The sequence below is a fragment of the Aristolochia californica genome, unplaced genomic scaffold (genome assembly GCF_029961685.1).
Source record: "Aristolochia californica isolate CCGP_79_NKW_82.1479 unplaced genomic scaffold, dmAriCali1.0.hap1 SCAF_9, whole genome shotgun sequence".
Taxonomy (NCBI): Eukaryota; Viridiplantae; Streptophyta; class Magnoliopsida; order Piperales; family Aristolochiaceae; genus Aristolochia; species Aristolochia californica.
Window position 1 is genome coordinate 31,670,514 of NW_027182290.1, and position 23,953 is coordinate 31,694,466.

Sequence of the window (23,953 nt, forward strand, 5' to 3'; positions counted from 1 at the left end):
ATATACACCCAATATTAGAAGGATCATAGAAGAATAGGGGAGACGAAATTTTTACATGTAACCTCTTTAATTGAAGGGCAAATGCTTCTAAGTTCTACTTGAAAATAATTAACGTAAAAAACCAGCTATTAAAAGCCAAGTGGCAAAAACAAAATCATGTAGTTCAAGTCACAATCTTCTCATTCCATTCAAGAGACTTAACTAACACTAAAAGAACCCAGTAGCATCATCCACTGATAAGAGTAATACCCAATTCTAAAGACAACATAAAAATAGGGCCAATTGCTCTGGTAAGGATAATTAGATAGGAGATATTGGAGAATTTACAAATCCATCCCGCTCAAGCGTTGTTCCAATAAGTCATTTTCCTTTCTGAGAGTCTCGAGATCTGATTGGAGCTTTTCGAGTTCAAAACTTTGTGATGCCATGGCTGAGTGCTTGGCCTCCAGCTCTGCCGCTTCTCTTCTAGCTCGGTCAGTTGCTAATATTTTATCTGAGATCTGTTCAAAGCTCCGATGGATGTTTACTAGAAGTTTATAGGCCTGCCGCCTCACAGGATCATTTTTTGCATCCCTAAGTATGAACCCGATTTTCTCTTTTAGCGTTTAGAAGACTATCAACTAGATTAGAAACAAATCACTGAATTGAGATAATTTTTCGTCAACATCCAGAAAACTTGTAACCCTCTAGATAGTAATTGACATACTTGTAAACATCTTGACAGTAATTGACAAAGTATGCAAGCACTAAAAGTTCTTCCAGTGGTGAATCTAGTGGTTTCTATTGTAGCACAAGAATTATTGCAAGCCCTAAAAGTTCTTTCAGTGATGAATCTAGTGGTTTCTATGGTAGAACCAAGCAGATGTAAAATTACATGGAAGCATTAATATGATACAAGTCAAGAAGAAATTAAGTGGCTAATTTTCCATGAGTTACGCAAATAGAACAAAAGAGATATTTGTAGATTTTTTTTATGCTGTTGATTTCCTCACCTGACCACGGCTTCATTAACTACAGTATATATACGGTGAAGGCGATCATGGATAGAGTTACTCTCTATCTGTAGCTCTCGAGTATCTTGCAGAATACGCTCAATGTCTGCATCCTGTTTCCGGCTATTTTTGGTGATCTCAGTTATTCTGTTTATATAAGATTTTCTGGATGGAACTTTTGCCTGGTTCTGAAGCTCAACCATAAGTCTTGAGTGTTCCTCCTCTCTGTGACCAATCAAAACGTAAATCACTTAGAAACAATTGACAGTGGAAACTTGAGACTTCAACTGGAAGCAAAATCATAATATGTAAAACAAAAAAAAAAATTCTTCAAAAAATAAAAGAGTTAATCGTTTCTCCAGTCTTCAGTAATAATAAGAGGTGTCTCTTAGATCTTTATCTGCCAAAATTAAGACAAGCACTTCAATTTATTCCAATTGTCTCACCCTTTCCTTCTCAACTGCACTAAAAAGGCAACTGTTTTGCCTACAAATGCTACAAATAGCATTTTAATGATAAATGGATGATTATTGTAATTCCTCGATGTTCTATTAAATAAGCTGTTTAAAGGGTAAGAGAAATAACACCAAATGGAACATAGCTTAGACCAAACTAAAATTTAAGGAATGTGCTTTTCACAATGAGTTCCACAACTGAACTTCAATGGATCCTCCATTGGTGATCCAGGGCCTTCAGGTTCAGGGGATTGCATCAGAAATCATGATGAGGGTTTCTTGCTATTTTATTTTTGGTCAGCAGGACTTGGCAACTTCTCTCAAGCTGAAGTCCATGGCCTCCTCTTTGGTCTAAAGATTATTTGCACAGAAATTCAACTCCACAGTTATTATCAAAGGCGACTCAGCCAATGTGATAGATTAGGCTTAAAGAGTGTATCAGCGCCTTGGAGATTTGCTCCTCACTTTGATGAAATCAATGACCTTGTGGAAAACAGAAATCAAATAGACGCATTTACCTCGTGAAGCAAACTCAACCTCAGACCCATTGGCAAAAAAAAAAAAAAGGTCCCCCAAAGAAAACTAGCTTAGGGGAGACACTTCCATTATAACCTAGGTGTCTTCCCCATTGTAACTTTATTATTGTATCACTACTTGCTATCAATAAAAGAAACTACCATTTTTCAAAACAGACAAGTTCCACCACTTATTTGTAGTCTACAGAATAACTGCAACTGCCAGTGCATGTTATGACCTTGTACAGCAATGTGAACTAATAATCCAGATATAATTTGATAGATAGTAAAAGATCAGCAGCAGAGTTCTCACAAACTAAAAGTAGAAAAAGACAAGAATGGAAGAATTAAACTCTTCCACAATTGAAAAAATACCTTCTTGAAATTTCAGATAAAATAGCTTCCGTTTCCATCTTAACTTTTTGTAGTTGGAGTTCTTGCTGTTCTTCAAAGACATGATGATGCAGAGACTGCTCAAGCATGCAGCTTTTGGCATCCATAGATTGTTCAAGAATGCCTCTGTCATATGAAAAACTACAATTCATTTATCAAAGATGCACGGACTTCCAAAGAATCAAACCAATTATGTTGTGTAACAAACACCCTTTCTTAAAAAAGGAAGCCTAATCAACAACAGAAAAGCACAAATTTCTATCAATTTGTAGGCAGTTCACATTCAAGTTGGATATTCTGAGGCGAACATGGGATACTACTCAAGAAGTCCATTCAGCTGTTACATATGATCCACACCAGTAAGATACTAAGCAACCTCTAACATAAATGAGGTGGAAAGGATGGAATCCTGATGTGGCACCTTCTCGTCAGCATGTAGATTCTAACTGCAGGTTCTCAAGATACATTGAGTATTTGCTCTCTTTTGAGTTCTACCTCTTGTAATCCTATTAAATAAAATTAATTTGGATCTTCATATTCAAAACCGGTCATGTTATAGATGTTTCCAGGAATAACAAGGGTATAGCTAAGTTGAATACTTTCAGAGAAACAAGTGTGTGATCCCATTTTACACTAAACACTTTCAATGGAGACAAACAAAAGAAAGACCATTGATGACTGTTACCGTTTTGGCTCTAGTTCTGCAATATCACACCCCATTTTTTCTACTCTCTTAATAAGCTCTTCAATGTAGCTCCCAGAATGTTGGTCATCAGGTGTCATTTCCACAAGTTTCTTGAAGTAGACAGTGTCATCGTCTAGATTCTGAACTAATGAAGTCTTTGAACCAACTTCTAGCTCCAGCTTCTTTTCTTGCTTCTGCAACTTTACCACTTTCAGTTGTACCTGTCATAGATCAATTAAATTTTCTCTCATCATGTCAAGGAACATCATATACAACAGAAGATAAAGATATTAATTGTTCTACCATCACAACAAAACCAATTACTTTACTTCTTTGAATCCAGGAGAGAATAACTGAAAATGATACCAAGTGCTGCAGTTTCAGGATTTTGGGCAGTTGGCCAATTTGGCGAGCCAGTCTCATAATCCATCTACTGGAGCAGTGTAAAAATCTCATTTGTTTAATAGATGAAAAATTTCTCATGAACAAGCCACGTAAAATTCAAAGTATTATATAGCAAAAAATGCAGTAACTACTACTACTTTCAGTCTATACCATAAAAAGAAAGTTACCTCAGATGATTCTTCCAGAAGTGAAGTCAACTTTTGTTCAAGTTCTGTGACAGATTTGTCGGTTCTGTCAGTAACATATTCAGTGCTGGTAGAAGTCTCATTTCTAGGATCTTCAGATAATTTCACACCCTCCATATCAAGCAACTCCTTCTCTCTGAATCCCAGAGCATCTGGCCTACCACTGTCCACTTTATTTCCCTCAACAAGAATGTTTTCCTCCTTTCTAACACCTGCATTGCTTGATTTTATCGTTTTGGATAGCTTTTCCACCAAAAATCTCACCACATTATATGTGTCCTTATCAGAAGGGTACAGGAACTGCCTGAATCAACATACTTCTGCTTGTAAAATGATTTTATAGCAAGTAATAAAAATAAGAAATTAAACTACCATCAAAGAAGGAAGGAACTATGAAGATTTTAATACCAAACTCTGTCACTTGAAAAATCAAGAAAGTTGATGGTGGGTAAAGTCTCCAAAACCTATAGCCCATGCATACTCCATGAGTCACTTTTGAAGTCTAGGCATGAAAGAGGAAAAGTGTCTGTGGGTGAAAGTTCCATCATTTGTTGTTCGTGCACCATATCCCAGGTAAGTTGCTACTTAGGGCCAAGAATTTTAAAAAAATGGCCTCCTAACTTTGGATAGTCATTTTTGGGATGGATCCCTGTCCAACTACAACATAGTGTTAGAGAAATTTTAACCAGAACCAATTTCTTTTCTGCGGCTCATACAAGCTTTCAAGTTACACACTATTTGTTTTAAGTTAGAAACAAGGAGTGCTAATGATAAAAAGTTCCACAATTCCATGGCCACGAGAGTGACTTAGGCCGGTTGTTTGGTGTGAGATTTGTTAGTGGGTCAATCGTGCAGAAAAGGAGTGTAAATCATTTGACTTTAGATGGTTCATTGAGTTTGGAGAAGGCATCTTAAGTTACTAACTATTGGTAATCATTTAGGATGGACGTAGCCCATCAATGCATGGTATCAAAGAAAATCTGAGCCCTGATCTGTTTTTGTTACTTAATATGTCCCTATGTTCACCAAGCCAGATGTCTAGTAAATATGAGAAGCAGATTTCCCTTACTGACAATTTTATTGCTCTAACATGTACTCGAGAACTCATGCTATTTGCAAAGGTATAAGATATTAGTTTATAAATGGTCTTACATCATTTATGGGCTTGAAGGATCCTGGAATAATAGTTGGAAATAGCCCCCTTACTTCTGCTAGTTATTTTATGGTAGAACTAGTCCAATTTCTAAGAAAAGCAATATTCAATATTTATTTTCATAGCCAACCTAAAACTCATTAGAAACTCAAAACAGCACTGAGGACAAGGAAATGTGATGCAGCAGTGGACACAGACACCAGGCCTAAAGTTTACCTAGACGATCTCAGGAAGAAGAGATGGCAGAGGAAGTGGATAAAGGCAACTCATGTAAGGCAACAAGACAAAAAAGTTGCAGGAGAAGAGGTTTGAGAAGAAAAATGTTCATATAGATAGGAATGACTTGTGAGACAGATAGAAGCAAGTTCACATTGAATTGATGACTTGTTGCTTTAAACTGGTAGATGTTAGTCAACATCTTGTTGAAATGTATAGCTGTATAGCGTGATCGGAGGAAACTGTATAGCGTGATTGTTTCCTCCAATCCCGTGATTATATTCTTGATTCTATTCCTTGATTTTAGGATCTAAATTGATCCTAAAATCAACTTGTAATGTATTATAAATACCTCCTAAACGGAGAAGAATAAATCATCGGAAAACCATTCGTTCAACCTCTGTGATTTTATTTTCGGTTCTCTGTTTGACATGGTATCAGAGCAGGAGATTTTTCCTCTCTTTTCCGTCGCAGAAAGTCGGAGCTAAGTGCTCCTGTAATCGCCGAAGGAGGAAGCCGGAGGAAGAAAAAATCCGTCGGAGTTGCAGAACTCTGTTTTTTTCTGCAACTCCATATTCCGGCTGTCCCGACGCCGACGACGGCACCACCACACTGTTACGACTGAAGCCAACGCTCCGCTGCCGTTGCCGAAGACGAAGGTTGCCGTTGCCGACGACGAAGACAGCCGTTGCCGAAGACGAAGGCTGTCGTTGCTGAAGACGAAACGTTTTACGTAGTGGGAATCACGTCGCCGACGAGTTCCGACGATCGCCGACGAGCGCCGACGACGGCATCACCACCCTTTTCCGAATCGAAGCTGACGCCTCCGCTGCCGTTGCCGAAGACGACGGTATTTTTTTTAAAACTTAGGTACTTTTGATTTATTTTTCCTGTCGACCCAGACTGGCGGGTCGACCGAATCAGACCGAACCGGTCTAAAATCGAACCGGATCGGACCAGCACTGGAGCGGACCAGAATTGAATCCGCCCAGATAGTACCGAACCGGACCAGATCGAACCGGACCGGACTGAACCGAACCGGACCGGATTAAAAAAAAAAAAAAAAAATCAGATCGATGGCCACCCCTACAGGCGCATCTACCGACCTTATCCCATCACCACAGATTATAGTCCACCAAGATAATTCTGCGTTTCCAACTGGAATTATCCTCGATGAGACCAATTATTCATTATGGTCCCAACTCATGGAGATGCGAATTGGTGCACGCAACAAAGCTGGATACCTCACCAGCGAAACAAAAAAACCAGCATCTGGTGATGCTAATCTTGGAGCATGGATTACTGAAAATCAAAGAGTTAAAAGTTGGCTTATTGACTCCATGAGTCCATTACTCATGCAGCGATTTATTCGCCTCTCCACTGCCAAGGAGATATGGGAAGCAGTATCAAAAACATTCTATGATGGGTCCGATGAAACTTGTATATTTGAGCTGAACCAGAGATCTTTTTCTACCAAACAAAATGGTAGACCGTTATCCACATACTACAATGAACTGGTTGCTATTTTCCAAGAGATTGATCATAGAACTATATCTCAGGAAGGAACAGTCGAAGGGCTAATCCAGTTGCACTCTGCAATGTCTAGGCTTCGGGTTCATATTTTTCTCAGTGGGCTTGACTCCGAATTTGATCAAGTTCGTGGAGAAATTTTGCGAAAAGATCCCAAACTTGATTTGGAAAGTACATATGCCTATGTCAGACGCGAATATCAACAGAGACAGACAATGGGGAGCTATCGCCCAGTCTCCGAGAACTCGGCGATGTTAGTCAACCAAAGCCGACAAGGAACATCAAACAGTCGGAACCCTCAATCCTCTGGCAAAGGTAACAATCGTGTATATATTCACTGCGGAAAAAAAGGACATTCACAACACCGGTGTTATGAGATTATTGGCTATCCGGAGTGGTGGGATTTCTCGAAAAATCCCCGTAACAAGACTGCTGGGAAAGCTATGGTGACATCCATGGAAGAGAATCAGGAGCTACCTACTGCAAATGTTGCTCATCCAGGTATTCTCGATAATGCATTAGTATTTTCTGTACATTCTAAGAATAGACCTTGGATTATTGATATAGGTGCATCCGATCACATGACAAGGGATCCCAGTCAGTTACAATCCATCCTACCTTCTCCACAATCTGTTATTTCAACAGCCAATGGTAGTACCTCTCCTATTACTGGGGAAGGATTTGTTATCTTATCCAATAATCTGACATTAGATACTGTCCTTGTGGTTCCCTCTCTTGAATATAACCTTTTGTCTGTTAGCCAAATTACTTCCACTCTTGCTTGTACTGTAACTTTTTGGCCCTCATTTTGTGTCTTTCAGGACATTCTAACCCGGAAGATTCTTGGTTATGGTGTTAGACGGGGCAAACTCTACTATTTAGAGTTGACAGAAAACGGGGGATCGAAAATCAGTCAGACAAATCACGCTAGCAGTGAAGATAATGCTCAAACAACTGTATGGTTATGGCACCGACGATTAGGCCACCTTTCCTTTGGTTATCTTAAGAAATTGCGACCTCAACTTTTTTCAGGTTTGACTGATGTGCATTTTCATTGTGACACATGTGAATTGGCTAAAAGCCACCGTATTGCTTATTTCCCGAGTTTGAATAAAAGTTTTGAACCTTTTGCGGTTATTCATTCTGATGTTTGGGGTCCAGCCAAGATTCCCTCTATTTCTAGAGCTCGTTACTTTGTGACATTTATTGATGAATGCACTAGGATGACTTGGGTATCTCTGCTTATCCACAAAAGTGATGTGAGTCTAGCATTTCAGAAATTTCATACCATGATACATACTCAATACCAAAAGCAGATTCGTGTTTTGCAATCTGACAATGGTACTGAGTTTGTTAATGCTTCTCTCGAAACTTTTCTGACCACTCATGGAATTCGTCACCAGACTTCTTGCACCTATACTCCCCAACAGAATGGATTGGCAGAAAGAAAGAATAGACAACTTTTGGAAGTAGTATGTGCCTCTCTCTTTGGCATGAACATGCCTCGATTTTATTGGGGTGAAGCTATCACATCTGCTGCCTACGTCATCAATCGAACACCTTCTAAAGTACTGGATTTTCAAACTCCTCTACATAAGCTGCAATCCCTGATTTCAATTCCCCATCTTCCAAATCTTGAACCCCGAATTTTTGGGTGTACCGCTTATGTTCATATCCCAAAGATCTTGCGAAATAAACTTGATCCATGTGCCAAGCGATGTGTATTTGTTGGCTACTCTGATCTTCAAAAAGGATATTGGTGTTATGATCCACACACCAACAAGCTCCATGTGACTTTAGATGTCTCATTCCATGAATCAGTCCCTTATTATTCAGGGGGAGTTTCTTGGACATCTCTTCAGGGGGAGAGTTCAAATGAAGAGAATGTTCCACATGTAGCTAACGGAGATGTTGAAAGAGGTGTCGAAGTTATTGAGTTAGAAGCGGTGAATGAATTTTTTAAGTGTCATGATATGCAACAAGACTGTGATTCAGTAATTTCACCTGAAGAACCCCCAGAGTTGCCCCCGTCTGCACCAACAACTGAAGAATCAACCCAGAATGTTCCTCCTCAGGTAAATACGAATCCTGTGTTTGATGAGTCTACTGAAACATGTCTTCCTACGGAAAACATAACCTCTAGATATCCACAAAGATTGAATAGGGGAGTTTCAAAAAAACAGTATGAACCTGATCTTGAAGCAAAGACCAAATACTCAATCAATAACTATGTGTCCTCCCATAGGTTGACTAAATCATATGCATTTAATGTTGATCAATTATCCAGGGTTTCTATTCCTAGTAATGTGCAGGATGCATTAGCTGATCCAAAATGAAAAAAAGCGATGAACGAAGAGATGGAGGCTCTACAAAAAAATGCCACTTGGGAACTTGTTCCCCAACCTAAAGGAGTAAAAACAATTGGATGTCGATGGGTGTTCACATTGAAACTCAAACCGGATGGAAGCATTGACAGATATAAAGTTCGGCTAGTTGCAAAAGGATATACGCAAAGGTATGGAATAGACTATCAGGATATTTTTGCACCAGTAGCTAAGATCAATACAATTCATATTCTTATATCTATAGCAGCAAATCGAGACTGGCCTCTGCAACAATTTGACGTTAAAAATGTCTTCCTCAATGGAGACTTAGAGGAAGAAGTCTACATGGAACTACCACCAGGTGTAAAAAGTGGTTCTTTGTCTCAAGGTAAAGTTTGTAAATTGCAGAAGTCATTGTATGGGCTGAAACAGTCACCTAGAGCATGGTTTGGAAGATTCTCGACTACAATGACGGAGTTTGGTTATAAACAAAGTAACTCAGATCATACTTTGTTTATAAAACACAAAGAAGGAAAGGTAACAGCATTAATTGTATATGTTGATGATATGGTCGTGACAGGAGATGACCCAGGTGAAATGCAAGCTTTACAGGAGTATTTAGCTACTAAATTTGAAATGAAGGATCTCGGACAACTTAAATATTTTTTGGGGATTGAAGTTGCAAGATCGAAACATGGAGTCTTCCTTTCACAGCGAAAATATGTGTTGGATCCTCTAGCTGAAACCGGAATGCTTGACTGTAAACCAATAGAAACGCCGATGGAAATGCATCATAAACTCGGAATTCTTCCAGATCAAATTCCAGCAGACAAAGGGCGTTATCAGCGATTAGTTGGAAGATTAATCTACCTATCCCACACAAGGCCCGATGTAGCATATGCAGTAAGCGTTGTGAGCCAATTCATGCATGCACCAAGTGAAGAACATATGGAAGCAGTATATCGGATCTTGAGATACTTAAAGAGTGCTCCAGGAAAAGGTTTGTTATTCTCAAAAAATGGTATCTCTAGTATTGAAGGGTATACAGACTCTGATTGGGCAGGTGATCAGACAACCAGAAGATCCACGTCGGGTTACTTTACTTTTGTGGAAGGGAATCTTGTCACTTGGAGAAGCAAAAAACAGAAGGTAGTATCAAGATCAAGTGCTGAAGCTGAATTTCGAGGTATGGCTCATGGTGTATGCGAGTTGTTATGGATACGGAATATACTGAGAGACCTAGGGATTGAATACGACAACCCTATGAGTCTTCACTGTGATAACAAGGCAGCTATCGCAATTGCACAAAATCCAGTTCAACATGATCGCACTAAACATGTTGAAGTTGATCGTCATTTTATCAAAGAGAACCTCGATGCAAAGATTATACAATTCCCCTTTATTCAATCTGCGAGTCAAATGGCGGATATGCTCACGAAGGCAGTATCAGGGAAAGCATTTCATGGTATAATTGACAAGTTGGGTTTGACTGATATCTATGCACCAACTTGAGGGGGAGTGTTGAAATGTATAGCTTTATAGCGTGATCGGAGGAAACTGTATAGCGTGATTATTTCCTCCGATCCCGTGATTATATTCTTGATTCTATTCCTTGATTTTAGGATCTAAATTGATCCTAAAATCAACTTGTAATATATTATAAATACCTCCTAAACGGAGAAGAATAAATCATCGGAAAACCATTCGTTCAACCTCTGTGATTTTATTTTCGGTTCTCTGTTTCACACATCTCATAGAAAAGTTTTTAGGCAATCTGGAGTAACAAGCCTCATAGTTTTGTATTGCACAAGAAAATGCATCCTTTGGAGATAAAGACTTGGATCAGGAGCATTTTGTCATTGTGGATGATGGTTTGTACTTGACTCTCAATGTTCATAATGTAGACATTGTTATTCAGTGCAGTCAAACACTAAAGTTGTGTTGAAATTTGTAGTGCCTTTGATACTTTTGGTCTGGAGGGACATCTAGAATTCCAAGAGATATAAGATGAAGGGATTAAAAACTTTTAGCGGTTCTACTTTGTGAATTCATAAGAAATTGTTGTCTTCCTGCTCTTCAATGACAAAATTATTTTAAGTGGATAGCATTCATTAAGAAATTACAAATCCTAATTCCTATTAGCATTGGTGGCTCTGTGGTACAAGTGTAGACAAAGTTATAATTCCACGCTCACATCGTAGATCAACTCGGACTAAATAAAAGACATCATAAAATGAGGTCAACAAAATGGATGAAGCAATTATCTTTGGATCACTAATGCGCAACACAGGAGCTTTGCGCACTGAATTTAGACCCCTATGTCAATTCACTTTTAGAGGTTACTCATAGCCCTCGGGGTGTCTGTCGCACAAAGCCTATATTTGAAACATTTTGATCGGAATCCATACAGCTCCTTGCGATAATTTCAGTACAAAATGCTTTCCGGTGACAACAGAAGTGAAGGTTTAGGGATTTAAACAATCCCGCTCCTCCATGTCGAGGACCTGATTCACGGATTCTATCTCATTAACATTTACTATTTTGAGAATCCGACATGTATTAAATAAAGGCCAATTGCAGCGGAACAGTGCAGCGTTAAGAACGCTAAGCTCATGTTAACGTCCATTTTGTAACAGATCCATTAGCATTTAGTCTGAGATATAAAAAACATAAAAAGTTCTTCTGAGCTCTCACTTTTACAAAGAATAGCCAACAGTTAAAAATAAAATAAAAAAGCAAGATAAATAAATAAAAACGAAAATGAAATAAGCCGAACGGGAGACTCCGGATCTGGAAGCTGAATTTACGCACCTGATGGAAGCTCAGATCGCCTTTATATCCAAGATTTTTGACCGCCGACGCGATTTCCGTACATATCTTGATCCTATCGGTCATCAAACCAGGCATATCGGTAGGTAGTGAGAACGACCCGTTGATTAGATGGAGACATTGAGCGCAGATCGAGCGTAAAACGTCTGGGTCTAGTTCTTGGATGGATGAGACACCGGAGGGAAGTGACACTGCCGACGCTTTGAGAGCGTTGAGGAGGATTTCCTGAGCTCCGTCCATGGTATTCCGGTTTCGAACAACGACTCTTTAAGACTCCAATACTTCAAGAGTTCCCTACGGGAGAGAAATATTGACAGGTGACGGCAGCGGCACCTAATGGCTGCGAAGGGCGCTTGAGACCCCAATCCAGTATGATGTTCAGAATTTTCTAGGGGGCTCCTCTGTTTCGATGATGAGGAGCAAATAAACGGTTTTTTTTTTTTTTCACGTGAGATTTTTTATTTATAGAAAATATAAAAAACAACTGACAGTGTTGAGAATATAACAAATGAAAGGCATTATCGTGAATAAATTATTTTCATAAAAAAACAAATTTTGGTATAATCAAAGTTAGCCGGGCTTAGTCCAGCCTCTTCCCCTCAAATTCAAGTAATATTTAACTAATTTTAAAATTTTGAATTAAAAATAATTTTTAACCTATAACTGATTTTAGTCCAGCCTCTTGTCCAGGGAAAGTGAAAGTGATACCCATGATAGTGTACGTCCACGAAGGGAAGTGAAAGTGAATGAACTATGTAATTCATTTTTATTCACTCTCTCAAATGCTCTTTGTGTCCCTCTCTCTCAACGCTCCGCTCTCTGCTTCCCAACCCTTTCCTCTCTCTGCTTCCCTCTCGACTTTTGTCTCTCTCGATGCTCTTCTCACTGATGATTGGTGATCTTTGAAGCATTGCTATCGCCCTGTTGCCATGCTACTTCCCTCTCACTTGATCATTGCTCCCCTGTTGTTGTTGCTTAGCCTTGCCCCAGCCTCACCACCTTCCTCTCAACCCTAAACCCTTATCCCTTCTTCTTTGTTCCCCTCTATTTATCTTATTGCCACTCATTGTCTCAAAATCCAACTTTATCCTCTGGTAGTCTCTCTTTTCACCAACTACCTTCTCTAAGCTCCTCTCTTTCTTTGATTTCTGTCTTTTTTTCTAGGCTTCTTTGTCTCTCACCTCCCCCTTTTATCTCTTATCCTTCTTTGATGTAATTATTTTATTAATTTATAATACACTAAAATCTATTTTATTTGATTAATAGCATACCATATTTATGTATTTATTTATTATATTTATATTTTAGTACTATATTAAACCACTAATTTAAGAGTGACAATTAAGATATTATAAAAATAAAAATTTGATCAAGTATCTAGATATTAATAAAAGTAAATATTTTTGTTTAAGCATTCTATATTTTATAATTAATTAAATAATATTTTTATTTTACTTGTAATTATTGTATTAATTTATTTTTAAATAAAATTTATCTTAATTTATTAATAAAATATCCTATTTAAATATTTAATATTAAAGAATTTTAATATTATATTAATTTACTAATTTAAGAGTGATAATTAGAATATTATAAATGTCATAATTTGATTAAAATACTCTATTTGATTAAGTATCTAGACATGATAAAAGTAACCATGTTTGTTTAGGTATATTATTTGTTATATTTAAAATTGAAATTATTTAGCTTATTTTGATAGTTAAAAATTTAAATACATAAATCTATCAGAATATTTTATTAAAAAACTCATTCTCTTGTTTCCATTATATTTTCTATTGTGCACACTAACATAATAAAGTATTTTCCATTGAACACACAACGTAATTCACTTTCACTTTTAAGGTGTACTAATACCCCCCCATGTGTTTTAGAATAACATTACATTATGGTTAGAATTTGGAATAAGTTTTCTAAAGGGGGGTTAGTCCACCATGAACTTGAATTGAAGTGAATAATTGAATTGATTCAACTTCAACTCATCTTTGGGTGTTAGTGTAGACAAGTTCAAGTGTACTGGAAAACAAATTCCAGTGTTAGTGCCCCCATATAAAACGTATGATATAAACAAGAAAACGAGTAACATTTTATAATATACTTAAATAGAACATATATCTAAATAGATAATTAACCAAAATAAACATGGTTACTACATTTATAAGTGATTTAACATGTATTATTGGAATATATTAATATCTTAATTAATAAAAAATATATTATATTACTTAATTATTATAGTTTATTATAAATTAATATAATAATTATGTGTGACTAGAATAAATTATTACAAATAAATAAATAAATATAAAAAATAATATAAGCGAATATAATAAATAAATAAATTATTTTTTAATAACATAAGATATGTTTTAACATTAAAAACCACTAATTTAATACAATAATATATATATTACAACATTGGTATAACTAATTATAGCAAATGGGATAATTAAACCAAAATAATTTAGTAAATATTTATTTAATAATATTTTAATTATGACTATTAAATCACTAATTTAATATAGTAATTATAATATAAATATATTAATTAAATAAAAATAATTATTTTACAAATAAACATTATAAATTGTTATTTTTAGGATGACGGTTTAATTTTTCCTAAGTAAGGAGAAATTAAACCATCGTCTTCCTAAGTGCACGTGTCTTCCTCAGCGGTGCTTCGACGGTACACCGAGAGGGAGAAAAGAGGGAGGCCGAGAGAGAAAAGAAGTCGGGAGGCTGAGAGGCTCTGTGACAGAGGCTAGGCCTCCCGTACTCTGCGACGAAGGTCGAGAGGGAGAGGAGAGGGAGGAAGGCCGACGGGGGTGGGGGGAAGAGGGAGAAAAGAAAAAAAAAACTTTGTTGAAGGATCGCGGGAGGGGAGGGGAGATGGAGCAACCCCCGTCGCGCGCTTGAATTGGTCGATTCGCACAATAGGTCTGATTCAGCTTTCCCCCATTTTTGCCTGAGAGAATGAAGTGATGTAATTTATTCTATACTAACGACGTTATTTAATGAACTATGTAATGCAGGGGGAGTTCATTATACTTCATTGTGGATATATTTTCTATTGTGCACACTAACATAAGAAAAAAATATTTTTCATTGAACACACTAACAATATAAAGTAATTCACTTTCATTTCACTCCCCCCCCCCGCACGACGTTATTTAATGAACTATGTAATGCAGGGGGAGTTCATTATACTTCATTGTGGATATATTTTCTATTGTGCACACTAACATAAGAAAAAAATATTTTTCATTGAACACACTAACAATATAAAGTAATTCACTTTCATTTCACTCCCCCCCGCCGTGTGTTTTAGAATAACATTACCGTTATGGTTAGAATTTGGAATAAGTTTTCTAAACTAAACATTTTAAATAGATATTAAATTAAAAATATAAATTACTGTTGGGAGTTTTATATTAATGTCACTTTTAATTGGTTGATTATAATAACTTAATAAAGAGTGATTAGAGAGCTGATATGTAGTTAGTTAACAATGAATAAGTTTATAATAACGATAATAACAACTTAATTTACTCGCAGTAACTGCAATTTTACTATTGGGAAACAAAAAGTTTAAATTGAAAAACATACGAGTTCCTTAACCGGTGATCTGAAATTCAGAGGGATGTCAATTGTCAGGTGTGCTCGGTAGGGGTAGGGGTTTAACTCCTGTGGGTGATCTTGCTCCGCTTAGACACTTTCTTTGTGCAACGCAGCCGAGCAGTCTCCAGGTTCCATGTCTTTGGTTGGAAGCTTCAAAGATGCGCAAGAACTAAGAATAAACTCCTAATTTCATATTACCAGCAACAAGATGTTCGACGATGGCACACGGCTCATGACCCACCAAGAACGTCTTCCCGAGAAGCAAATAAGTAATATCTACCCAGGCATTTGGTTCATTCTAGTTGAGTTTTAAACTCCTTATAGATCATGAACGAAGCCATGTCTCTGGGAAAAGAGCTGCGGGAGCCACTCTATCCTGAGTAATTTTTTTGTCAGCTGACAAAAAATGGAAGTTGGACTGGATGATGGGAGGGAGGAGGAGACGGCGTTAAGCCTCCCAATGGTGGGAGCCATGCAACTCCCTTGCAGCGGTGGTGTTGGTCACAATACAGAGCTCGTGACTCCAGGTTGCCAGATGCAACCCAGACATACAGAGATTGACATAGAACAAGAGGACCTGGCTGTGTACAGAGATACCACTCTGCCAATATTTCTCAAGGTATGACATCTCGCCTTTTTGTGATATTTTTGGCAGAAATCTTGTTCAAGGTTGAAGACTTGATGTGCTTCCTTTTCTGGGTTAGTTTGAAGATGTGGAGTATAGGGTGCGGACAGGGTCCAAGAACCCGGTGAGGGTTGTAATGGCCAAAGTAGCATCACGGGTGAGCAGAGAACAGGGGATGTACAAGCAGATCCTCCAGGGCGTAACGGGGAGTGTAGGCCCAAGAGAGGTTCTTGCGTTGATGGGACCCTCAGGGAGTGGGAAAACAACGCTGCTGAAAATCATTGGGGGTAGATTGCAGGACAATGTTGAAGGAAAGATCACTTACAATGACATCCCTTACGGTGCCGCCATGAAGAGGAGGTTAGTATTTCGGTTCCCCTCATTTCTCACTCTCAAATCAAACAATTTTCAGCCGTCTGATTCCTCACGATTTGTATACAAAACTTATACTGGATCGACGAATGTTGTACAGGATAGGATTTGTTACCCAGGATGATATTCTCTTTCCCCAATTGACGGTAGAAGAAACTCTAATTTTTGCTGCATTTCTGAGACTTCCCCGCGACATGAGCCGGCGACAGAAATACACCAGAGTGGAGACTGTCCTGAAGGAGTTGGGTCTCGAAAGGTCTCTATGTTATTTGGCTAAAATACTCACAGAGACATCTACAAACGTCTTTACCTTTAACCAGGCTAACTGATGATCTTTTGCTCCATCATCAGATGCAGGCAAACTAAAGTTGGAGGTGCATTTGTTCTCAACGGTATCTCTGGTGGAGAACGAAAGAGAACAAGTATAGGTTACGAAATTCTAGTAGACCCTTCAATGTTATTGCTCGACGAGCCCACTTCGGGATTGGACTCTACCGCTGCCAATCGCCTGCTTCAGATACTTCAAGGGCTAGCCAAGGTTTGTCCGCATTCTGGGCAATCCTTTTTTGTGATCACTAACAAATTCGTGTTAATGACGGTTGTATTGGATGGATCATAGTCAGGAAGGACAGTAATTACCACGATCCACCAACCATCAAGCAGAATGTTCCATATGTTTGATAAATTGTTACTCATATCGGAAGGTTGTCCTCTGTATTATGGAAAAGCCAGAGAGTCCTTGGAGTACTTCTCACAGTTGAGATTTGCACCAGAGTTGGCCATGAATCCTGCAGAGTTCCTGCTGGATTTGGCGGCTGGACAGGTGACTAACATAAGCGTCCCAGAGGAGCTGACGGTCCCCAAAGCTGCAGAGGATTATGAAAGAGATGTGATACAAGTGAGCAATTCTCTCTGAAGTATCTGAATTTTCTTCATTGTGCGGCTTATTTACATTCTTCTTCATTCTCTTTCACTGGCTTGAATATTTTTCGTTTCCCTGTTCGGGTTTAGTATCTACAGGGGAAGTACAAGGATCACATTGAGCCTCACGAAAAAGAAGTGAATCATAGATCTAGTAAAGCACCAGCACATCTTCAAATAGCAGCACAAGTTAAAAAGTGCTGGACAATGTCTTGGTTGGACCAGTTCATGATTTTAGCAAAGAGAACATTCAAAGAGAGGTGCAGAGATTACCTTGACATACTAAGAATAATGCAGACCCTTGGAGTTGCAGTCTTGTTAGGCCTGCTATGGTGGAAATCAAAAGTAGGAACAGAAGCTCAACTAAGAGATCAGGTAGCATTCAGAATCTCAACAAGTAAATCCTGATAACAGAAATCTGTTCATCTAAATCTAACTCTTTTCCTTCCCACTGCAGGTTGGGTTGATGTACTACATATGCATCTTTTGGACATCCACGTCGTTCTTTGGAGCAGTTTATGTGTTCCCATTGGAGTGCATCTACCTGATCAAGGAGAAGAAAGCAGACATGTACAGACTGAGTGCCTATTATTTGAGTAGCACACTCTGTGACATGGTCGCCCACATATCATATCCCACTCTGTTCATGACAATTGTCTATTTCATGGCTGACTTCAGAAGAACAATCTCCTGCTTCTTCCTCACACTCTTTGCAGTATTACTCATTGTCATCACAACTCAGGTAAGTCAAACACCAGAGGGAGTATATGATTCCTCGATTCACAATTTGGAAGTAATCGAAAAATTCACCCTTCCTCAGGGTGCAGGAGAACTGTTTGGAGCTGCAGTGATGAGTATCAAGAGAGCAGGGATGATAGCCTCAATCGTACTCATGTTGGTTCTCTTAACAGGAGGATATTATGTTCAGGTATTCACTATCTATCTTCCATCTCTTAACAATCTCAGCTGTTCTGAAGAAGAGAACCCACGATCTCCAGTGACAGAAGCCAAATACCTAAATCAATCATCTCTCAATTGAACAGATATGCTCACTGTAATGAGCTCGTTTGTTTTGCAGCACATTCCCAAATTCATGCAGTGGTTAAAGTACATATCCTTCATTTACTACGGCTTTAGGCTGCTACTGAAAGTTCAGTACTCAGGCTACGAGTTATACGAATGTGGGAGTGAAGGTGGCTGCCGGAGTTTGAAGACCTCCCCGACGTTTGACACAATTGACATCAGTGGTGACTATAAAGAAGTCTGGGTTCTGTTAGCAATGGCCATGGGTTATCGAATCTGCGCTTATGCTTGCCTTCGCAAAAGAATTAGCATGTCCGATTTGTGACCCTCATATCAAATGTGTAGAAACAAGAACGGCTTCACAACTTTTTGTAATGAAAGTGATAATCATGTCTGTGGAAGATCCTGTTTCTCTGTTTAACAGTCTTCAAATGATATAAAACAGTCACTTTTTTCTTTATAAAGTTTCACTGCCCCGCTTTGTTTGCTTGCTTTCTATGAACCTCTTCTAGTCAGTGCTTTTGTTTTGTATTACATGTTCTTGGTTCTGTACTCTGAAGTTGATCTCTAGTTTGATTTTTTGAGAAATTGAGTGAAATAGGGTTGAGGGAGCGAGATGAATAGGGAGAAGAAGAGAGACCAGAATTGAGAAGGCGTGATTCTGGATTAGGGGAGAGGCTCGAGCCTCTAATCCATTAGATTAACTTTAGTTCTTGGTAGAGGAAAAGATGCCGTAGAAGGAAAGAGACAACTAACGGATATAACTCCCTCTGTGAAACCGTAGAAGGATCGTCATCGGACGGTCCAAATCGCATCCTTCTGAATTCCATCTGACGTGGGCCCGATTTTGATTTTCGTAATAAAGGGCTCCCATTAACCGCATAAAGAGGGGAATCTTTCCGCTTCTCCTTGCCGCGGGAGACTCGAATGAAGAACCAGAGCGATCAAATTGGAGCTGGAGAAATCAAAACATGGGGACTTGGAATCTAGAATCCAGGCGGCTAGGGACATCTGAAAGCTCGCCAAGGCGTCTGCCAGCACGCGATCGATCTTTGCCGCTGCTGGGGTGATGCAGCCGCTCGTTTCCATGCTCGGGTCTTCGGAACCCGGCGCGAGGGAATCCGCTCTGCTCCCTTTACTCAATCTCACCATGCGGAATGAGAGGTGAGAGTCAGGGTTTCGTCTCTGTTGATTAATTGCCTTAAACAGTGAGGGGACTGCGGGTTTATTTTTATTTTTTCTGATGAAATTGTTGTTTTTCGGTGTTGGATGTGTTTTCCCCTTTCTTCTCTTAGTATGGTTGGTGTTAAGTTTAGTCATCGTGGGTACTTTCGGATCTGCATCTTGGTTCTAGGGATTCTGGTTGTCACAATATATCAACAGAAGAAGATGGTGGAGGAATTGTGAAAACAAAAATGTTTGTTTCCTCCTTTCTTTCTTTCATTTCTTCAAACTGTATATAATACATGCGTTTGATTGGCTCATCAAGACTTCTGCAAGACTTAACAATTCGCCGGACTGTATTACTTCCTGCAAACACTAACCCATGCCTCGTCTTGCTCTGGAGTGTTGTTTTGATATTTACTCCGGTATTGGGTAATTGTACAATGGACAAGTTGTCATTTTAAATGTAGCAGCATTATCTCAGGGATCCAAAAACTAAACAGATTTTGCTCGTTTATAGGATCTGAATCTATTGTACTGAATGGGCTCGATACTTTTTAGTAGATATCTGATTATCTATCTGATTAGAGAAGTATACTATGCCAAATTCTGCATGGAACTCGCTCAAATATGGATCAGTCAATATTAATATCAACAGTGTGGCACTACTCTTGACTGCATCATCATTGATTTTCGTTTATTTTTAGGCTCATCAGAGAAGAGGCAACTCAAAAAAACATTTTAACTCTTTTAAGTTCAACCTTGACTCCTGAATTATTTTAGGCAGTGTTCAAATAATTGTGACTACCTAGGGTTTTTATAATCTGTCTCTGTGTTATGAGGAATCTTTCTTTGGGGGAAAGGATGACCTTTTCCTTTTCTCCACTTGATCTATAAGGTCCCCACTCATCTATCAGTTCTCAGCTTCTGATCTCGAGGTATTTTGTTCCTCACCGAGAAGACGAAGAGATTTGAGTAAGAAATCGTAGAAGATGAAGGAATGAAGAGATTGTTCCTCTATAATCCTTGGTCACAAAAAAATCGATTGAAGACGAAGAATGAAGAGATAGAGGAAGAAATTGTAGAAATAGAGGTAGAAATCAAATAAAAACAAAAACTAACCTAAATGGGCAGATTGCATACCTCTTCTTTCTCTATTTAGACTTGGGGAAGATTTGGCTAAGTGAACTTCTCATTGCCATCACTGATTTCCTTCCCATTTCCTTCCGATTTTGCCATTGATTCAATGAAATTGAAACTAAAGACAAAAAATCGATTGTCGAAATCGAGCCCGAAGAGGAAGAGGCAAAATTGCCGAAGACAGAGAGCCTTATTTGATTCCCCGAAAATCAAAATTGCTCGTTAAGTAATGAGTTGGCTCGTGAGCCACTGAGCCGAACCACAGTTCGCTCGAGCTCGACTCGTTTACTTAAACGAGCCCAAACTTGAACTTGGATTTGGTTCAAGTTCAGGTTTTATCGAGCCGAACTGAGTCGTAACCAAACCAAGCTCTAGTTGCTTGCGAATCGGCTCAGTATGATGCCACCCCTAGCTACAAGTCTTGTCTTATATCTTTCAATATTGCTTAAAGAGTTTTTTTTTTTTTTTTTTTATACACCCACTTGCAGCTAATGGCCTTCCCCCTTTTAGGCAATTCATGAAGATCCCAAACTTGGTTTTTAGCTATTGAAATTAACTCTTCTTTCATGACATCATTCCATTATGTGGATTTATGTCCACTCATGGCTTGTGAAAACGTAATAGAATCATCTTCAACACCAATGTCCAAGTCAGATTCGTGAAGGTATACTTCATACTCTGAAGAAATTGTAGGTTTCCTAACTCTTGAAGATCTTCTTAATGGTACTTCAACATTTTCAGGTTGAGAATGTTGAGTAACTAGACCTATAAGAGTATCCTCATGATTAGAAGGTTCTTCAACTATTGGTTGTTCTTGAGAAATTGCATCCTAATGATTATCTTGAATGACAACCAATCTATGTGAAGTTGTAGGAGCAAGTTCAGAACTCGTATGATCCTCAAAAATTAAGTTTCGAGGTTGGCTACTTTCACTAATCTCATCATTCTCAAGGAACCTTGCATTCTTAGATTCAATAATTCTTGTCGAACGAGATGGACAATAAAATTTATATCCCTTAGACTTTTCTGCATAGCCAATGAAATGTTCACTGACTATTCTAGAGTCCAACTTTGTCTCATGTGGATTGTAAATCCCAACTTCAACTGGACACCCCCAAACATGTACATGCCTCAAACTAGGTTTCCAACATTTTCATAAGCGACATTTTATGAATCGCCTTGGTTGAAACCCTATTTAGTACATAGGTTGCAGTTTTGAGAGCTTCACTCCACAAAGACAATGGGAGATCGAAGTTACTAATCATACTCTTCACCATGTCCATTAATGTTCGGTGTCTTCTTTCAGCCACACCATTTTGAGACGGTGAGCCAAACATTGTGTATTGTGGCACAACACCTTGTTCATCAAGAAACCTTGAAAAAGGACAAAACAATTGTCCCCTTTCAGTGTACCTTCCATAATATTCACCACCTTTATCTGACCTCTTGATTTTGGTTTGTTTGCCTAATTGTTTCGCTATTTCTGCTTTATAGACCTTAAAAACATCTATTGCTTCACTTCTATCATAAAGCAAATAGAGATACATATCATGTATGGTCATCAATAAAGGTTATGAAATACTTTTGACCATTGAAACATGCATTATAAGGATCTGAAATATTAGTGTGTATTATTTATAAAACATCAGAAGTCCTTCTGGCACCGTTCTTGTACTTGTTGGCTTGCTTTCCTTTAATACAATCCACACATGTACTAAATTCAGTAAAATCAAGAGCTTCAAGGACTCCATCATTTACCAATCTTTTAATTCTATCAATGGAGATTTGACATAATCTCTTATGCCACAACATGGAGGATTTCTCATTTATAACACTATGCTTAATGCCAATATTAATACCATGTACAGTAGTTAGACTATAATCAAAGGCAGGGTTTAAAAAAGTTTGAACATTCCTTCATCTAAAATTCCATTTCCAACAAGAACATAGTCTTTATACAATTAAAGAGAATTTTCGAGGAAATTAAAACTTAATCCAAAAGATGAAAGTCTAGAAATTGAGATAAGGTTTCTAGAACATGATGGAACATAAAATGTTTTTTCAAGGTTTAATACAAAGCTAGTATTGAGGACAAGTCTATAAGTTCCAATCGCCTCTACATGTGAACCCATCTTGTTTCTTGAATAGATGGAGCATTCACTTGGCGTTAGTTTTTGTTGGTTCAAGAAACCCTGCATGGTGTTGGCAACATGGATTGTAGTACCAGAATCAATCCACCAAGTATTATAAGAATCATGAGTTATATTAGATTCAAAACACAATAAGGATATGAAATTACCTTTATTTTCAAGTCAATGCTTGAACTTGGGGTGTTCTTTATGTCTTTTATTCTTGCAAAAAAAACATTTGACAACGCCTTTATATTCCTTATTAAAAGGCCTTTTTCCCTTCCATTTCTTAAAAGGCTTCTTGTCTCGAGTCATCAACTGCGCACTTTCGATTCTCTCCTGATTCATCCTCCCTTCCTCTTGCACACACATAGTCAAAAATTCATTAATAGACTATTTCTCATTTTGTGTATTATAAGAGATTTTGAAGGGTGCATATTCAGACGAAAGCGAGTTGAGGATGAAGTAGACCAAAAATGGCTCAGACATATCAATCTCCTTTGATTTTAGTCTTGCGGCCATATCCCACATTTGCATGATGTGTTCACGCACATCTTTGTGTCAGAGTGGTTCTGTCCACTCTTGTAGGCGGTAGTTTTCTGCACCTAAAAGATCGGTCTGTTGGGTTGTATTGGCTAGCCGATGTCATGGTATCAGAGCTGGGCACACCACGTCCCACGTTCGAATCCCGTGAGAAGGGGTCAAGAATGGGCGGGGTGGGTGTTAGAGTGGTTTCGTCCACTCTTGTAGGCGGTAGCTTTCCGCACCTAATAGATCGGTCCGTTGGGTGTATTGGCTAGACGTTGTCATGGTATCAGAGCTGGGCACGCCACGTCCCGCGTTCGAATCCCGTAAGAGGCGGTCAAGAATGGGCGGGGTGGGTGTCAGAGTGGTTTCGTCCACTCTTGTAGGCGGTAGCTTTCGCACCTAAAAGATCGGTCTGTTGGGTTGTATTAGCTAGCCGCTGTCACCTTGGTGCTAATAAATTTCATAGAACACATTTGGGTTATCAGGGTGTTCGCTAATGCCTTGTCGTCTCAAACTGTTCCTGAATAACTTGAAGATATTCCTTTACTTTGGCACATTCAGGAATGGAGCCACGAATACTCTTTCCAATATGAGACTTAATAAACATCAAACTTAATCAATTGGATCACTTCCAAAATTCAAATGATGTTTTCTCAATTTGGGTACTGGATTTTCGTGGGATTTGGAGGTTCATCCACTTGAAGTGCCAAACCAAGATCAATAAACATGTAAT

The 23,953-nt window shown here is 38.5% G+C and overlaps 2 protein-coding genes and 1 long non-coding RNA gene across 3 annotated transcripts; 2 read left to right on the forward strand and 1 right to left on the reverse strand.

Moving 5' to 3' along the window:
* Positions 1 to 13: 13 nt before the first annotated feature.
* Positions 14 to 12,063, reverse strand: LOC137941834 (uncharacterized). The gene is made up of 6 exons (XM_068787428.1): positions 11,665 to 12,063; positions 3,613 to 3,930; positions 3,041 to 3,261; positions 2,338 to 2,481; positions 993 to 1,217; positions 14 to 573 (listed from the first exon to the last, which is right to left on the reverse strand). The coding sequence occupies exons 1-6, from the start codon at positions 11,920 to 11,922 to the stop codon at positions 324 to 326; spliced, it is 1,416 nt and encodes a 471-aa protein (XP_068643529.1). The 5' UTR covers positions 11,923 to 12,063; the 3' UTR covers positions 14 to 323.
* Positions 12,064 to 15,724: 3,661 nt separating this feature from the next.
* On the forward strand, positions 15,725 to 18,633 carry LOC137940014 (ABC transporter G family member 26-like). Its single transcript, XM_068784911.1, has 9 exons — positions 15,725 to 15,937; positions 16,023 to 16,303; positions 16,416 to 16,571; positions 16,667 to 16,853; positions 16,935 to 17,213; positions 17,327 to 17,611; positions 17,694 to 17,978; positions 18,057 to 18,164; positions 18,315 to 18,633. The coding sequence occupies exons 1-9, from the start codon at positions 15,725 to 15,727 to the stop codon at positions 18,582 to 18,584; spliced, it is 2,064 nt and encodes a 687-aa protein (XP_068641012.1). The 3' UTR covers positions 18,585 to 18,633.
* A 549-nt stretch (positions 18,634 to 19,182) lies between these two features.
* Positions 19,183 to 19,843, forward strand: LOC137942207 (uncharacterized). The gene is made up of 2 exons (XR_011110489.1): positions 19,183 to 19,423; positions 19,555 to 19,843. It is a non-coding gene; the product is annotated as an uncharacterized lncRNA (long non-coding RNA).
* The last annotated feature ends 4,110 nt before the right edge of the window (positions 19,844 to 23,953 follow it).

Bases quoted from the DNA above. Each gene is read 5' to 3' on its own strand.
- LOC137941834 (XM_068787428.1), bottom strand. From the start codon at position 11,922: ATGGACGGAGCTCAGGAAATCCTCCTCAACGCTCTCAAAGCGTCGGCA. The intron at 3,262-3,612 runs GTAACTTTCTTT...GATCTATGACAG, and splicing joins TTCTGGAAGAATCATCTGAG to GTACAACTGAAAGTGGTAAA. The intron at 574-992 runs GTGAGGAAATCA...GTTCATACTTAG, and splicing joins GTTAATGAAGCCGTGGTCAG to GGATGCAAAAAATGATCCTG.
- LOC137940014 (XM_068784911.1), top strand. From the start codon at position 15,725: ATGGAAGTTGGACTGGATGATGGGAGGGAGGAGGAGACGGCGTTAAGC. The intron at 17,214-17,326 runs GTGAGCAATTCT...GTTCGGGTTTAG, and splicing joins ATGAAAGAGATGTGATACAA to TATCTACAGGGGAAGTACAA. The intron at 17,979-18,056 runs GTAAGTCAAACA...ACCCTTCCTCAG, and splicing joins TCATTGTCATCACAACTCAG to GGTGCAGGAGAACTGTTTGG.